Source organism: Nycticebus coucang, chromosome 5 (genome assembly GCF_027406575.1).
Source record: "Nycticebus coucang isolate mNycCou1 chromosome 5, mNycCou1.pri, whole genome shotgun sequence".
Taxonomy (NCBI): Eukaryota; Metazoa; Chordata; class Mammalia; order Primates; family Lorisidae; genus Nycticebus; species Nycticebus coucang.
In genome coordinates this window covers 112,170,616-112,188,111 of record NC_069784.1, presented here as the reverse complement: position 1 = coordinate 112,188,111, position 17,496 = coordinate 112,170,616, and the positions used below count along the sequence as shown (strand labels likewise).

Sequence of the window (17,496 nt, the reverse complement as noted above, 5' to 3'; positions counted from 1 at the left end):
CGAGGAAATGAACCAAGTGTCTGCTCAGGACATGCTGAACTCAAATCTGTTCCCCTAAAGATGATTCATCTCTGTGAAACCAATGGGACTAGTAATCCATAGCCAGTGTTATTGATCATGGAGAAAGCCATGAACCACCACGGAACTGTCACTTCACATACATTAAAAGACTGCTTTCAGCTCTGAATGAACAAAACCTTGATGTGCTATCCAAAAGCAAAGCAAAATATAGAAGCACATAAAAGTAAGCAAAGTAAAAAAAAAGTTAAAAGTAACTCAAACACTATCCCCATAATCCAAGCTCTGCTTTGTAAGTCATCAAGTTCACTATTTTTTAAAACAAGTATGACTTTTAAAGGAAAACTAAGCTAAATTTTGTCTGGGTAGCCTACGAAACCAGATCTTTGAAAAAACATTTTCACCAAGACTAAAATCATCTTTTTACCTTTACATTAATGTATGTTATTAATATATTTGCTATAGAAAATAGCAATGATTTAAGAAAATGGGTTTTCTTACTCCTCGTCCAGAAACATTAACTTGCCTTAATAATTCTACTTACAGAATCTATAAATTGAAGTGTTTCTGCAAATTCTAAGAGGTTCTTAACATTATCCAGAATTGTGCCTTGGTGGACGATCATGCACCTTGCTGGCGAGGCACTTTCTTCAGGTAGGGAGCCAGGATCCACTGGCAGAGATGGAGTGGAGTGGTGTTCTCCCAAACAGGAAACAGGTGCACTGTCCCCGTGAGGTCTGGTGTGGTCAGCAATGGTGGTGCTGTGCCACCCGGGGTAGCTGCATGTGTGGTTCTGTGTCTAAGGAAGAGGGTAGAGTGTAGAAATAAAGCGAGAGGGAGAAGAAAGGGAGAAGGAACTTAGCAATGATGTTGCACAAGGTATCAGATGCTGTTGGAAGAAAGATAAAAGTAGTTGCATCATCTAAAACTTAGGCCTATGAAACAGTTGTCAAGATGTTTCCTTTCATCAATGCAAGACTCTGCTTTTGAAGACTGCTGTAGTTTGTACCTCCACGATTACCTTAATTATCATTTTGTTAAAACTTCAAATCATGGGGCAGTGCCTGTGGCTCAAAGGAGCAGGGCGCTGGCCCCATATGCCGGAGGTGGTGGGTTCAAACCCAGTCCCGGCCAAAAACTGCAAACAAACAAAAAATTCAAATCATGGGACTATATTGTATCATTACTGTACAATTCTCATACAGAGTGTCTTAAAAATCCAATTTATTATGATTTTCCAAAGGTCCATTAATGTTTTCTGGGAGTTAAGAATTGCCCCTATCTGTATCCTAACCTACAAAAAGGCTGGAGGATTCAGGAGTTACAGTTGCTTTTATCTGCTCATATTCTTATTGCTTCTGTACTGTCCTAATGCTACAGCTTGCACAGAGGCAGGGAAGGGGCAGCCAGATCAACGTGGTCAAGAAAGCAGAAGAGCAAATTAACAGAAGTCTCCTTACAGCATGACCACACAACAGGAGAAGTTGCAAAACATTCACTAAAGTTAAAAAGTGGTTGAGCTAGCATGTGCACATAATTGCTTTATTATTTAACAAAAAAGAAATTTACCCCTAACAATCTCTCCTGGGTATCACTTCTCTTTTATTCCCTTTGTTGGTGAACTCCGTGTGTTACAAAGTGCAAGTAGCTTTCCATTTGCTGCCCAATTATCAAAAAAGATGCCAGAACTCAGTAATGGCAAGCACAGCTTTCATCCAGGCAAACAGAAGAGAGCAGCTGGGGTAACTTACAAAAAGGTTTTTATATACAACTTACATATATACATATATATGCTGAACATGCATCAAACCATGCTGGAAATAATAAAATATGAAAATACAGGTTAACAAAATAATAGAAAAGAAAAAATCTAGCAAATCAGTACCACCTGGATACACAGCTTATAAAAAATACACACTCTCATTCATTTTATCTTTGCTTGTCTTTAGATTGGTTACAGTCCTTCTGGAGGAAAAAATCAGTGATGACGATCACAAGTGGATGCTGTATTTCTACAGTAATACAAATAGACCCCTTCCAAGTGAGTCCACATGCACTCTGACCAATCACACCTCATTACAAGCAACTTCTTGTGTTGAGACATTGTGAATGGACACAGGGAGCTGCAGTGAGTGAACTAGTGAGGGGGCGCTGAGGCCCACTGAGGTGAGGCTGCTGGCCTCCTGCGCAAGCACATGATAAGGAGTCTTACTGGTGGCATCTGCTGCCCTTTCAGCTCATTCTCAGTCGACATGAGAAGCAACTCTAATTCCTTTATTCGCTTTTCTTTCTCAGGGTCTTCATCATTATAGTGTCTCTGAAATAATAAGAGAAGAAACAAAGTCCAATGGGAAGCCATAGCAGACACAATGGCAGGAACTATAGTTGTGAAGTGCCACAAACACAGCCCACAGAGCCTCGGTGTGTTACCCGGCCGTCAGGCGCCACAGACAGCCCACAGAGCCTCGGTGTGTCACCCGGCCGTGAGGCGCCACAGACAGCCCACAGAGCCTCGGTGTGTCACCTGGCCGTGAGGCGCCACAGACAGCCCACAGAGCCTCGGCGTGTCACCCGGCCGTGAGGTGCCACAGACAGCCCACAGAGCCTCGGTGTGTCACCCGGCCGTGAGGCGCCACAGACAGCCCATAGAGCCTCGGTGTGTCACCACGGCCATGAGGCGCCACACACAGCCCACAGAGCCTTGGTGTGTCACCACGGCCGTGAGGCGCCACAGACAGCCCATAGAGCCTCGGTGTGTCACCCGGCCGTGAGGCGCCACAGACAGCCCACAGAGCCTCGGTGTGTCACCCGGCCGTGAGGCGCCACAGACAGCCCACAGAGCCTCGGTGTGTCACCCGGCCGTCAGGCGCCACACACAGCCCACAGAGCCTCGGTGTGTCACCCGGCCGTGAGGCGCCACAGACAGCCCACAGAGCCTCGGTGTGTCACCCGGCCGTGAGGCGCCACACACAGCCCACAGAGCCTCAGTGTGTCACCACGGCCATGAGGCGCCACAGACAGCCCACAGACCCTCGGTGTGTCACCACAGCCATGAGGCGCCACACACAGCCCACAGAGCCTCAGTGTGTCACCCGGCCGTGAGGCACCACAGACAGCCCACAGAGCCTCAGTGTGTCACCAAGGCCATGAGGCGCCACACACAGCCCACAGAGCCTGAGTGTGTCACCACGGCCATGAGGCGCCACACACAGCCCACAGAGCCTCAGTGTGCCACCAAGGCCAGCTGAATTTGGCTCCTACAGCAATCTTTCCAAATTTCATTTCAGACTTAAGGGAGCCATGTGAAATTTGAGGCGAAAGCAGGTGCTTACTGATATTTCCTCTTGTAACATCAGAGAATTGGAGAATTCCAGAGCAAACGCACTCTAGAAGCCAAGAATGGTAGATGGTCAGGCAGGACTATGTTCTCCTCTCCACACTCCCCTTTCTTTTTACTTCTGTTTCTCGTGTAAAAGTTAAACATTTGAATAAGAGAAGGCAGTCATTTCTTAAAAGTGGTGCCTGCACAGCAAATGAGTTTCTTTATAAAATGATCTTACCTGAATGGCCGCGGCCGCTGGCTGAGGGACATTGACTATATTTACATGTAATGCTACAGGATATGGAACATGACTGGACACCTGGATGCAAAAGACAAAGGCCTCCTCGTTAATGGTTACATATACTTCAGGGGACGTGGCTTCCTGAGGTTTTGCTCTGGAACTGAGGGAAAAAAATAATTTACTGATAACATTCTCTAAACAACTGTTTTTCGAACCAGGCCTTTAAAATTGGCTAAAGAGCTAAAGCAACAATGAAAGAAATTTAAAGTACTCCTCAATCCTGGCAGGAAGTATTCTTTTTTTCAAGAGAGAGTGTCACTCTGTAGCCCCAGATAGAGTGATGTGGCGTCATAGCTCACAGCAACCTCAGACTCTCGGGCTCAAGTGATTCTCTTGCCTCAGCCTCCTGCGTAGCTGGGACTACAGATGCTCACCACAATGCCCGGCTATTTATGAATATGTTTTGCATAGGGAATTATTCTTTTTAGGTGAAAACACATGGAAAATAGAATCTTTTGGGGGGTAATTTTTAGAGATGGGCGTCTCACTATGTTGCCCAGGCTGGTCTTGAACACCTGGCCTTAAGTGATGCTCTCACCTTGGCCTCCAGAAGTGCTAAGACCACAGGCGTGAGCCACTGCGCCCAGCCAAAAAAAAAACCTAAAATACATTTATAAATATATGAAAGAGGTTTTCATGGGAAAAACTGATGGCACATGCTATTCATAAATATAAATATTTGTCTTAGAATAATTATGAGTGTTAATAAAAAGCATAGAACTTCTTATGATAATTCATTCACTTGAGACCTTTCTGTAAAGTCTGTAGTCAAATGCATGGAACAGATAGGAAAGAGTAAAAACTATTTTGAAGATGTTTTGCATAAAATTTGCATCTGAGCTTTGTATTCTTAGGTAAGTTTCATCATTTGTTAGTGTTAGATTTAAGATTAAAATTTCTTGGCATATTCTTTTTTATTCTTCTTTTTCCACCCATTATGAATTATTTTTTCTCTAAACATAAATAGCCAGAAATTATCTTAGAAATTATCACATTGATCCAAAGGAAGATAAAAGGAGAGGTCAGAGGATCAATGGTACCAAGTTCTGCTCCTAGCTCAGAGTAAGAAGATAAACATTTACTGAGTGAATAAAGACATTTCTGCTAGATCACTACCAGAATCGAACTTACAATTAACTATTGAATTTCAGGGTCAAACTATCTCCCCTTGAAATGCAATATTACCTTTACTTTTCATTTGGAAAAATATTAGACTACAAATGTATCTCCATTTTCCTATTCTTCAGAAGTGTGTTAAGCAAATTTAAATAGTTCAAATTCAAAAGCTAACTTCAAATTAGTTAGAAGCAGCAAGTTAGAATCAACCAAGTTGGATTCTAGCCAGTGGTATGTCTATGAGCTATGTAACTCTAGATGAATCACCTACCATCCTAGTCTCTCCATATGCAAAGCAGGGACAACACTACCACCCCTATCTGCATCCAAGGGTTTAGGTGAAGATTGACCATGAGCATGCTTATGAAAGCTCTCAGAAAAGTACACAAATGCATGGTGTTCTTATTACCTGGAGCTAAAATAACTACTGCTCCCATGAAACTAAACTCTCAGGAATGGCTTACATTTTGTGCTTCAGAAATGTGGTAGTAGGAATAGTCATTGGTAACGGAGGGCTGGCCAGCTGGAGGGAGTTGACCTGTAGGTGGAGCCTGAGCAAAACCCATCAAATGACTGTTCTTCTGGAAACTTGTGGCCACTGCTGGCTGGCTGGCTTTCGAAGACTCCTGCAGATAACCTTCCTGTTCGACCTTCCGACGCATTGTAGAATTCCAGTGGTTCTTGATAGCATTATCAGTTCTGCACAGAAATATATCACATAGAAATTTCACAAACAAAAATTTCAATTTGCACTCAAGTGAAATGACAGAAAACTGTTTCTAACAGAGATCTTTTCTTTGGGACTATGAAAAGTTATTTTCTCTTTTTAGTTGTCTTCTCCACTACCTGAGATCATGTTTTCCCCATTGCCTATTTTGAAATCTATAGATTTCTTTTAATTAGATCATCTGGAATGTATGCGGTTTTCTATAAATTCTAATACCTGTATGTTTCCGTGACAAAGGAGAGTATTTTCTTTTCCTTTTTTGAGATAGAGTCTCATTATGTGGCCCTTGGTAGAGTGCCATGGTGTCACAGCTCACAGCAACCTCCAACTCTTGGGCTTAAGTGATTCTCTTGCCTCAGCCTCCCAAGTAGCTGGGACTACAGATGCCCGCCATAATGCCCAGCTCTTTTTTGTTGCACTTGTCTGTTGTTTAGCTGGCCCAGGCCGGGTTTGAACCCTCCACCCTTGGTGTATGTGGCTGGTGCAGTAACCACTGTGGTATGGGCACGGAGCCGACAAAGGAGTATTTTCAATTTAATAACCCTTCTTGTTTATTCTGACCATTCGTGATACAAGACTTGAATACAACTTAAAGATTTAGCCGTCCTAGAAAAATTAACTATTTTGAGTGGAGTGCAGGGAAGCTGCCATGGGGACTTGAGCGAGTTGCAGAAGGCTAATCTCATGATGCTGCTGCTGCCCTATTGTTCACTGTCATTAGTGAGAACTTTTGAGTCAAACAAACCTCCCAGCTTTTTAAAACCACCCAGTTGTTCTTGTAATCAGATAGAGGTGAGAATGGAAAATGGGATCCCCAAAGGAAAGATGCTAACCTCCAATATAATTTCAAACTGCAAAGCATTTTTACTAAAGTCTTTCCATTCTCAGGAAAACAGTTTCTCAATTCAAAAAAACCGTTTTGAGCTCCCTTTTACTATTTCAATGGGGGTGGGGGAATGTATGCTAAAGAAAGAGGAAGTTCAATTGCCCCTTTAATTTTTAGAAAAATCAACAGTGTACTTTCTCTTAGACCATACGGGAGAAAAGGCCGTGCTTTACCAATTTCTTGAATTTTCTAAGCTTACCCTGAACCCTGAGCATGAAAATGCTTTGCAGCATCACAAGAGAATACTACATAAATCATTTTTGAAACAATCCTTTTTCCTGGACTATGAAGCTCAAAAATAAAACTGTTCTTAATATTTTGTCTATTTCATTTTTATGTAAAAAAATTAATAAAATATTATTTGCCAAAGTAACAAAATCTGTACATACTACGTAAGTGGGGAAAATGAGATAAAAATGATGTTCCATAGTTATACCTTACAATGAGGTAATTTTTTTGCCTTGTTCATTAAAAAGAAAGTATTACACTAACATTTTTTAAAAACTTGGAAGCAGCATGGTAATTCTAGAAATACATTATCCTTCTATTCAAAGAAGAAAAAAGTAAACCAAATGGTATAATAAAAGCTCTCCTGAGAATTGTACCTGGGTTTCTTCCAGTCACTTAACCAATTGTGTGAACTCAGACTAGAAACAAACTATCTTTGTTTTCCTTTTGTGTTTAGAGATTTGTAATACAAAGTGCTTTAGTATTCATTTTACTTGATATTAACAGTGACCCTGGGAAGCAGTTTATTTTTCATGTTGCAAGTGGGGAAACTGAGGCTGAGGAAAGTTAGATGAGTTGGCCCAGGGCTTACTGCTAGATGGATCCTGAAAGTCCCCACCAGATAAACTCCAAGATACCTTCAATTTCTAAAAGCTATGGATCTAGTTTATCTAATGACACACTTATGACTCATGGACTATAATTCACTCACCATACATTTAAAACAGAATGTTCAATACCCACTCCCTCAGTCTTCCCAATCAATATATTTTTTGACATATTATTACCGTCCAGGCAGTAGCTTTGCGATTTCTGCCCATCTGTTCCCCAGTCTCTTGTGTGCCTGGTAAATAATTCTGTCTTCCTCTTCTGTCCAGGAGGTTTTCTTAACTTCTGGATTCAAGTGGTTATGCCACCTCTCCCTACATTGTTTTCCAATTCTCCCCTTTAAGTGCTTGGCAATAACAGACCAACGTTTCGGACCGTATTTCTGTACAAGCTCTATCACCTTCAGATAAACACACAAAAATAACCTATGTTTTAATGTTACGTAATGAGTGGGTGTAATCATTCGTCAGGGTTACAAGATCTTTAGAAAATTTCTAAAATTGGCTTTATTCATAGGAAATACGGGATTGGAGTCTATTACTTCCTGCTTACCCACTTACCTGCTTCCTCAAGTTGGGAAACATCCAACAAAGATGTGTGGGAATATTCTTAGTTATGAGTCACACACCAGTGAAGAAAGAACTTACTCTTTGATCTTCTTCTTTGGTCCAAGGACCCTTGATGAGCTCTGGGTTTAGTACTTTCTGCCATCGGTGCTGGCACTGCACATCTGTTCGATTCTAGACAAATAAAATAAAAATATGTGCCATCATAAAGATATGATGTGATAAGCATGTGAAGACTTTGTTGTAATATGAATCATATATAGGCAATACACAGTGAAAACATTCAAGAACATTTTAGGGCATGTTTAAGGGCCCACCTAGGCCACATTACTTATAGACTACAGACAATGCAAATAACACAACAAAGTTCCATCTAAAATTAGAAGCTCTGTCTCCTGAGGTAAATAGTCCCGCCATGTGAACTAAAGAACCATCCCACAGCACATGTGCCTGCCAATTGAACTTAACCTTAACCTCAGTCTTGTTGCACGTGGGAGCACCCAGATGGCCTAAGACTTGTCAGAGAGTCCATAGTGTCAAGCTTTTGTGGAAACTCACCCTAACTGACTAAAGGTTGCTTCCCATTTGAACTAAGAGATGTGCTTCAATTCAGGACCACAGTATTTATGTTGTAGGAGAAACTATGATAAGTAAAAGATGGGCCCTACCTTATAGAAGCTTATAATCTTCTAAGAAGAAGACAAATATAAAATTATCTGTAACAAAAGGGTGAATTTTATTTACATGGAAGAAGAGACAAAGTATAATGATATTGAAGTGAGAAGACAAGCATCTCCGGGGGGAAGAAATTGTTCCTCGGGAGGTATCTGCAAAAGCTCTTGATGTGCACTTGGAAGGATGGACAGAATTTTAACTGATAAAGGGAGAACATTCTAGGAGGTAGGATCCCCAAGAGGAGAAGGGAAAGCAGAAATGAATCCAAGCAAACCGGCTTACAGAGAGGAAGTGGGAAACAGAACTGGAGCTGTAAGTTGGGGCCAGACAGGAGGGCCCTTGGGTGCTTGGTGGAGGCACTTCACTTGTGGGATTGTAAGTCATTGTCATTGGTTTTGAAAAGATAAGGTACAGCTACATCTCAGGAAACTCCATCTGCCAGGGGTGTTTGGAATGGACAAAAAAGCCCAAAGCTACAAGTGGGGAAGCCAGTTAGGAGTCGTCCAGGGGAGGCAGGAGCCTAACCTGCCACACAGTCATAAGAACAGAAAGGAGCAACTGCAAAGGAAGCCCAGGGTCACCGGAGGGATGGAGGGGAGGGAGGGATGAGCTAAGTCAAAAAAGACTCCAGAATCTTAAACCCAAAGTCGAGTCATTGGCAAAAATAGGGAATTCAGAAGAAACTGACCTGGAGTTTCATCATCTACCATGTAACAAGTCATCAAAATGCTAATTTGTGTTATCCTAATAAATGAAAAGATAAAACAAGCAATTGTTTTTAAAAGGTTGTCGAAAATTGCAAGAGGGACTTTGCCTAACAAATGCAATCAGTGCAACCTGGTTTCTTGTACCCTCAATGAATTCCCAACAGCAACAAAAAAATGTTGTCAAAATCCTTTAATAATCTATTTAGAGTCCCCAATCATATGCATTATAATATAAAATATAAGTTATGAACGGAGCATCTCCCCCCACATCTCCTATCTGAGCAAATATGTAATATCTTAATAACTTCTCCTAGAATATTTTATATAAATCTTTGGTAAGGAGCTTTCCTTTTACAAAAAGAAAAAATTACTAACTTACCGGGAGATAATTGGCAATAACTTTCCAGTCATCTGTTCCATTCTGTTCCACCAGCTTCTTTAGTTTTTCATCCTAAGACATTTAAAGGTAATCCTAGGATATCAGTCACTTACTGTACAACTATTCAAGTTAAATGAAAAACAAAACCAATCCAATAACACAACACAGAAAAACAAATCTCTCAAAAGTATCCAAATACAGCAGATATTAATATAATGTACTGGTTTGGGAGCAAAGATTTATTTAGAGTCAAACCAGAGTTCAGATCTTAACTTGACTATTGATCAGTTGTGTTTCTGGACCTAGTCATTTATAAAATGGAAATGCTGATATCAACTGGGTTATTTGAGGAATACATGAAGTAATTATGCAAAACATTTAGCATCATGTCTGGCACATACTGAGTATTTAATATATGGTAACTGTTTTCCTCTGTGGGGAAAAAATGAATTTTAATTTTAGATTCAGTAGACACTTAACCATGGCAATAGATAGGAGCTGGACTAAGAAACAATATTTCCAGTTAGTTCAACCTCTTTCTTATAAAAGAAAAATGGAAAGTCACTCTTTTTTTTTTGAGACAGTCTCACTTTGTCACCCTGGGTAGAGTGCTGTGCTGTCATAGCTCACAGCAATCTCAAACTCTAAGGCTCAAGTGATCCTCTTGCCTCAGCCTCCTGAATAGCTGGGACTACAAGCATCTACCACAACACCAAGCTATTTTTTGAGAGGGGGGTCTCGCTCTTGTTCAGGCTAGTCTCGAACTCCTGAGCTCAAGTAATCCACCTGCCTCAGCCTCCCAGAGTGCTAGGATTATAGGCATGAGCCACCATGCCTGGCCCAGCAGGTCACTTTTTAAAGTAAACTTAAGGCTTGTATAAAGTAAGAAAATCATTTAGTTTTTGTACCAATATAGTCACAATTTAAATGAAGTCAAATGTATTAGAACACAGAAGACACTAAACATCTGTGGGCAACTGTTCACATACTGTACACAATCCTACCAGTTCACAAGTATCTTTAAAAATGTATTCTTTCTACTCGGCGCCTGTAGCTCAAGCGGCTAAGGTGCCAGCCTCATGCACCAGAGTTGGCGGGTTCGAATCCAGCCCAGGCCTGCCAAACAACAATGACAACTACAACAAAAAAAAATAGCTGGGCGTTGTGGTAGGTGCCTGTAGTCCTAGCTACTTGGGAGGCTGAGGCAAGAGAATCGCTTAAGCCCAGGAGTTGGAGGTTGCTGTGAACTGTGATGCCACAGCACTCTACCTAGCACAACAGCTTGAGGCTCTGTCTCAAAAAAAAAAAAAAAAGTGTTCTTTCTTCTGTTTCTGCAAAGGTAACATTCACACTTGATGCAAGTCCCTGGCACAATACAGACACAGGAACTAGAACACCAATATTAACAACAGAACTTGTGTATCTTAAGGATCATCCAAGTGCACAAACTCCAAACATAAAATATGCATTTCCTATGGGCTTCCCTGGGAATCCTGTCTGTCAACAGTGGGTCTGGTTTAAATGAAACAGAGTATAGTGAAAATGAAGAAGATGGAAACCTTGTAACATCAAATGCAAAACTGAGAACATTAAAGAAAAAAACCTTTTCTCATGTCAATAATTTGTTTTCCGAAGTATTTTTCTTTTTTCTTTATTTTTTTCTTTATTTTTTTATTTTATTTATTTATTTTTTTGTAGAGACAGAGTCTCACTGTACCGCCCTCGGTAGAGTGCCGTGGCGTCACACGGCTCACAGCAACCTCTAACTCTTGGGCTCACGCGATTCTCTTGCCTCAGCCTCCCGAGTAGCTGGGAATACACGCGCCCGCCACAACGCCCAGCTAGTATTTTTCTATTCCTACAAAGATTAAGCTTGTGATTAGCTGGTGGAAAAAGGAAGATGGGAGGCAGATACATCTCCATCCATTGTTAGATATTTTTAGGACGCACCTTCGCATATATGGCTCTGTGAAATATCATGCACCCTATAGCAAGTCTATTGAATGAATACATTATAGCAAAGAGTTCTGTGTTTGGCTTTATTCCTTTTTTGTTTGTTTTTGGAAATAGCAATTCATTCATTTATTCACAGGAACATTTATTAACACCCTACTTGGTGTGAAGCAATTCTGGGGTCAAGAAACACAAAGATGAACAGACATTGAGGACATTGAGCCCTGACCTCAAGAAATTTTGCAGTCTGCTGGGAGAGGTGTATATGTCACAGCAATGATAAGGCAGAACATGCACCTGTTCATGGGGCCACAGGAGGATGCCTCCACCCCTATCTTGGGAATCCAGGGATGGCCTCACAGGAGAGGTGATTTCTTTATAGGTAAGGAAGAAATAAAAAGAAATGGTGAGACAAAAGAACAAGGACTCACTAGGCAGAAGGAAACACAGAGGAAACCTAAAGTGAGAAGGAGAGGACATTCTGTAAAAGATTGGGAAAGGAATGGCACAGTGTCCACGTGGGGAAGTGGTCAGAGGGGAGCACAGGCAGATTAGGATAAGATCTCAAAGAGCCTGCTGATGAGTTTGAACACCTGCAGTTTAGCTGAAATTTTGTTTTTCATGAATTATACACTCTACATTTTCCCCATCTCTTAGCAAAGTGATTAGTTACCTCTTCCCGGGTCCATCTAGTTTTTCCCAAGTGACGCTTTGCAGACTTGGGAAGCAGCCCATCATAGTCATGGTCACACATCTCAAAGTCGTCATCCTCCTCATCACTGCTGTATATGCTGCAGAAATAACAATGGGCATTATGTGGGCTGAAATAAGAGGATTTCAACTACGATTGGGTTACAAAACTTATACAAAAACTCCTCAACAATCTTTTCAAAGGGTACGAAGAGAAAACTTTAAAAACTTGCACAACAAGACTGTTTTCTGAATTCTGTTGCTCTGGGATGTAAACTGGTTCTACTGTTATTGGTATCCACAGATACAGCAAAGGACCTGGCACTTTCCTCTTGCCCTGCATGTTTAAACCTGCTGTTACTGTTAGACCAGGAACAAGTTATACATTTGGCAACCACCCAACCAATGAAGGTTTAAGTTTAAATCTTAATGTTAAGGACAAGAAAAGGAACAAGAGCTCATGTCCTTCATGTAAGAACACACTCAAAATCCTAGGCATATTGTTTAAATAAAATTTCCCAAACACAATAAACAATTCAATTACATTATTTCCATGGGGCTTGTGTTTTATTAAAAGAAAAAAAATCAAGACTACCCAATAACATAATTACAGCCATCCCTTAAAGATTAGAAGATTAGGAGATCCTAAGAGGAAAGGATTTTAAAACCTGACGAAGGATAATACCACCAAGTGATCATACTGTTTTGTAAATAACATTAATATCAAACTACACAGAAATCAGGGCCTTGTTGATCCAATTTGCGGCCATGTTTACAATTCTCAGTTTCCAGAGTAACTAAGTGAATAATTAGGCTACTTGATGGAATCTTACTCTTGTTTTTTCTGCCTCTGACTGAACGGTGTTTGAAATATAAAATATTCAAGACTGAGGGATTCACACAGAATAAATCCATGGGCTTAAAAAAATACATTACTGTTTTCAAAAATGACTTTAGTCTTTTAATTAGTTGGTCAAATCTAAGAATTTTGATGACATTTGAAGTAACTCTGTACTTAACGTTTATTAATCATACTGGTTAGATGAGAATAATTTTACATAGTTTACTGTTAGTTATAATTTTTTATAAAACTTAGGAAAGCTACTACCTTAGAAACGTCACCAAAGTTTATCATTGTAATACAGACAAATCCATCAAACTGAGATCAATACAAATAATGACATAAAGCACTATCACGATGCAAGTTATGATTTTTATAATTAAAATTTATTTTCGCACTACGTTTTGTCCTCCCAAACTAATTCACAAATGTATATTACCAAACCTTACAAGTCACCCAGAGGTGCTTACCAAAAATTCTGAATTGGGATTTTTTTAAAAATATAATTTAAAACCATTGATTTCTACAACAATCTGATGGTCCAGCTTGTATGGTGAGTGGACGTGACCCAAAGTGAAAACACCAACAGCATCTTAAAGCCCCCAAGTGCAGTAGCCTCTTTGGAAGTATGAGGGACACCAAGAAAACCAGAGCAATCTGAAAGCGTAGTCACAGATTCTGCTCAAATTAACTTTTGAGGTTTGGCTGGTCATATTTGCAGAACTGAGGACGGGCATTTCTCTAACTAGTGCCCGAGCAACAGTGCAGCAGCCCAGGAACAAGCAACACACTCAGCCGCCCGCAGGGGGCAGCCCACGGCAGGTGAGAGAGAACCGGACTCACACCAGGACCAGAGTCCCGGAGGCAAAGGTGCCCGTCCCAGTTCTGCCTCCACCTCGCTGTTTGACTTGGACAAATCACTTCCTCTCTCTCAGGACCTCAGTTCCTCGCCTACACATAAGGGCTTGGATTCTATTTCTAAGGTACTTTCCAGCGCTAACAAATGACGATGGCATGTCCCGCTGGCCTCTTCAAAGTTAAGGACCAAGGTCGAGAAGTGCCAAACCAAGGTCTTTGGGCGAAGGTGGTGTGTGACTTCTGCAGGTCCTGAAGGGTCCAGCAGGCATCAGGACCACGCCGCAGCTGCCCCCGCGCGGGGTCCCGGGTCGACCCGCCAGCTCGGCGTGGGGCTCGCCTTTGAACTTTGCATGCGATTTCCTTGCTCTCAGCCGTCCGGGGTCGCCTCAGTAGCATGATTAATTTCTACTTGGGACCTGAAATAACTTTTCCTTTATCTGCTCTGACAAGATCTCAGACCTAACAGTAAGAGGACTTTCAAAGGCTGACTTCAGGCTTGATGCACTCGACTCCCCCCACCTGCTAGACCCGATGTGGTTACAAGAGTACAACTATGAATACTACCTTCTGTCAAGGAAACAAACCGTGCAAAGAAACGAAAAAGAAAAGAGGTGCTGGGGGCTGGGAAAAGGGAGGGGAGCGGGAGGAAGTGCCTTGTGGCCACTACCGTGATTCTAGAAATGGGGTTCAGACTCATTTAGCTGACCTGGTTAATAATCTCTGCCAAATCGACTCTAGCCCTGCAAGAAACGGCTTCAAGCCCGCAGCCGGGTTTCTCTTCCCCCTGAGACAAGTTCAAGGTTCCCGCCCCTCCCCGCCGCCTCCCCTCGGGGCTACCTGGGAGCCGCGGGGAACCTGCCGGCCCCGCCCCGCCCCGCCCCGCCCGGGGAGCCGAGATCTCAGGGCGCGGAGCCTCGGCCGCGCCTCTCCCAGCACCCCTTCCCGGCTCCTTCCACCTGCTGCTCGCAAAACAACAGGTGACCCCCGCTGCTCTACTAAGTCCCAAAGGCAAAAGGTGAAACCTCTCGAAGAGCAGCGCCCCGCTGCGTGGCCAGGCCCCGGGTGTAGGGAGTCCTGGGCTCTCCAACTCGCCCCCTTTTCCTCCGGCGCCGAACCCGTCCAGGATTGGGTAGTGCTGCTGCAGGGCCCACATCCACGCTCTCTGAGACTTCCCAGCCCCCCGCAGGGACCCGCGCCCGCCAGTGCAACAATAAATAAGCACCAGAAAATCAAACAACCGGAGGAAAAGCGGATGGATTTGCTTTGGATCCACTGACTCTTATCCAGAACTCCTTTGGGTCGGTGGGGTCACCTAGCCTCTGCCCAGGCGACCTAAGTAGGAGAGAGCAGGGTGCAGGGAGGCGCGGCGACCTCAGCGGTGTCCACGTGTGCGCGCCGGGCCGAGACCTCCTGCCCAGTGAAGCGCCCGCGGGCATCGCGTCGCGGTTGCGCAGCAGCGGCCTCCGTCCCTTGGCGAGGAGTAGCCACTGAGACAGCCGCCCACTCAACTACTGCGCCCGCGGCTCGCAGAGAGCCCCGGAGCATTCAGTCCAGGAGGTCCTGAGGCCGGTGGTAGCTGGAGAGCCACCAAATGACAGTTCAGACGAGTATTTCCCTCCTCTCCCTCTTTCCCAACAGTTCGGCCAAAATGTTAGGATACTTCACCCATCATCCGAGCGAGCCTCCCCAAGTGCGGTGACATGTGCGGAGCTGGCGCATGTGGGCGCGTGTAGGAATAAAAGCCTGTCCAACAATAAGGGTTCGAACCTCCAAAACCGGGGCTTAAAACAATTTGCAAATGTAGAGACCCGTTCTTCCCCTAAAAGCAGCTTTCCAGCCGCCTGTCAGCTGACACTAGTCTTCGCGTCCATAAAGAATGAATGAAATTCAAACGAACTACCTGCAACTACTAAACAATCCGGCATTTTCCCTCTATCTGCCATATGCTCTCTACCTCCAAGTCCAAACATAATCTCAATGCTTCCAGCAATTATTCTGCGACATCTGCAGCATCCAGCCAGGAACCTGGTGGGCTTCCCGGAGCTGCTGGGCAGTGCTCTGTCCCTGGCTGGAACCTCCTGCTTTCCCCCCTAAAGAAATATGTATTCCCCGTGCAACTTGCAAAATGAGCCGCGGGGCGTGCTTCCCAAGGTCCGAGTACGTTCCCGGTATAGACTCTTCCATTCATCAGTCTCCCAAGCGGCTTCTGCTGCAGAGGCAGGGGCTGCAGGTCCGCGTAAGATCTGACAGCCCCGCAGATGATCCAAGATCGAATTCCCACCTGTTCTCCGGCGCCCGGCACCCCGCGCGTCCCCGTCCTCGGCCGCCCGCCCGGCTCCCAGTTACCTGTGCCGGGGTCTCCGGGCCATGGCGCGGCGGGCCCGGGGCTCTGCCGAGAGCCGCGGGGACCGCACCGGGCTGCCGCCTCCCGCCGCCCGCCGCCTGCCTTCGTCCCTCCCCGGCTGCGCTGCGACGCTCGGCACCACCGGGGTGAAGTTTCTCAGGAGAAAAAGGAGGAGGAGGAGGAGGTTAGGGAGGAGGAGGAGAAGAAGGAGGAGGAGGAAACAGGTTGATATTAAAGTGTAAACTCTGTAAACAGAGATGCCATCAAACAAAGAGCTTTGGACACTCCCCCTCCCGCCAAATCTGGCGCCCCTGCAGTGCGCACGCGCCCTGCCCGCCGCCTCCGCGGTCGCCCCGGCTGCCGCCCGCCCGCTGCCGGGCCGGCCGGGCCGCCGCTCCCCCTCGGTCTCGCGCCGCCGCGCGGTGCCTGGCGCGCGGCGAGGCTCGGGTGGCGCGCGGGCGGGAGCCTGGGCCAGGGAGGGGCGGCCTGGGGCCGCGACGGCGCCTTTTCCTGCACAAACCCCGCGCCGGGTCGGGCTGATGCTGCCGCGCTGCGGGCGCCCCCCTCGGCGTCTCCGGGGCATCCGAACCTGAGCTGGCCCAGCTGGACTTACAGTCGCGGGGAGGTACTGGGCGGGGGCACTCCCGCTCCTTAGACTGGGTTTTCAGCAGAATTTAAAACTCAGCTCTCTGGAGATGGGGGATAAGGGGTGGAGGAGCAGGGCATGGGAGCGTGTGTTTGCACAGGATGTGTAGCCAGGTCTTTTTTTTGTTTGTTTTCTTCAATAAAGAACATCCCTAATTTAACTTGATGACAAAGAACAATTAAATACGACTGGAGCTGTGGCTGTCATTATTCACAAACGAGGCACCCTGACGCAGCTTTTACTCGGCTCCCAGATCCGACAGCCGCCGTCCCATGTCATACGTCCTTCGCTCTCTCCCCGGCACACACCCGGCCCCGCCCCGACGGCGCCCCCAGCACACCTCTGCCCCCGCCCTGCGCAGCACGCGCGCCCTGGATTGCACACCTGCAGAAAAATCCACGGGGTTCCAAGTAGAACCCGCCCCTAGCAGAACTCAGGAAACCCCACGTTTGCATGCTTGGTGTTAGAAGTTAAACAGTTTGTGACTATGGAGGTCTGTGTCTGTGCTTAGTGTCATTTGAGGGCTCTAGTTTTTGAGAGAAAAGTCAGTGTAAACTTTGGTGTTCATTTAACGAGGGGTTCCAGAGAAAGTAAAGAGTGAAGATAAGTGCTGAATTTATAAGGATTGCT

At 44.7% G+C, this 17,496-nt stretch overlaps 1 protein-coding gene across 2 annotated transcripts in view; it reads right to left on the bottom strand.

The window, feature by feature from the left end:
* MYB (MYB proto-oncogene, transcription factor) overlaps window positions 1-16,460 on the bottom strand; it is a 38,600-nt gene extending 22,140 nt beyond the window's left edge. The window contains exons 1-9 of one of the 2 annotated variants that reach the window (XM_053592569.1): window positions 16,223-16,460; window positions 12,161-12,278; window positions 9,535-9,606; window positions 7,855-7,947; window positions 7,387-7,607; window positions 5,222-5,456; window positions 3,579-3,659; window positions 2,231-2,335; window positions 563-817 (exon numbers count right to left, since the gene is read on the bottom strand). In XM_053592569.1, the coding sequence (XP_053448544.1) occupies window positions 563-817; window positions 2,231-2,335; window positions 3,579-3,659; window positions 5,222-5,456; window positions 7,387-7,607; window positions 7,855-7,947; window positions 9,535-9,606; window positions 12,161-12,278; window positions 16,223-16,245 (1,203 nt within the window). In that variant the 5' untranslated portion in view covers window positions 16,246-16,460. The remainder of the gene's footprint in view (window positions 1-562; window positions 818-2,230; window positions 2,336-3,578; window positions 3,660-5,221; window positions 5,457-7,386; window positions 7,608-7,854; window positions 7,948-9,534; window positions 9,607-12,160; window positions 12,279-16,222) is intronic. The other variant, XM_053592570.1, reaches the window with a different exon arrangement.
* Between the last annotated feature and the right edge of the window lie 1,036 nt (window positions 16,461-17,496).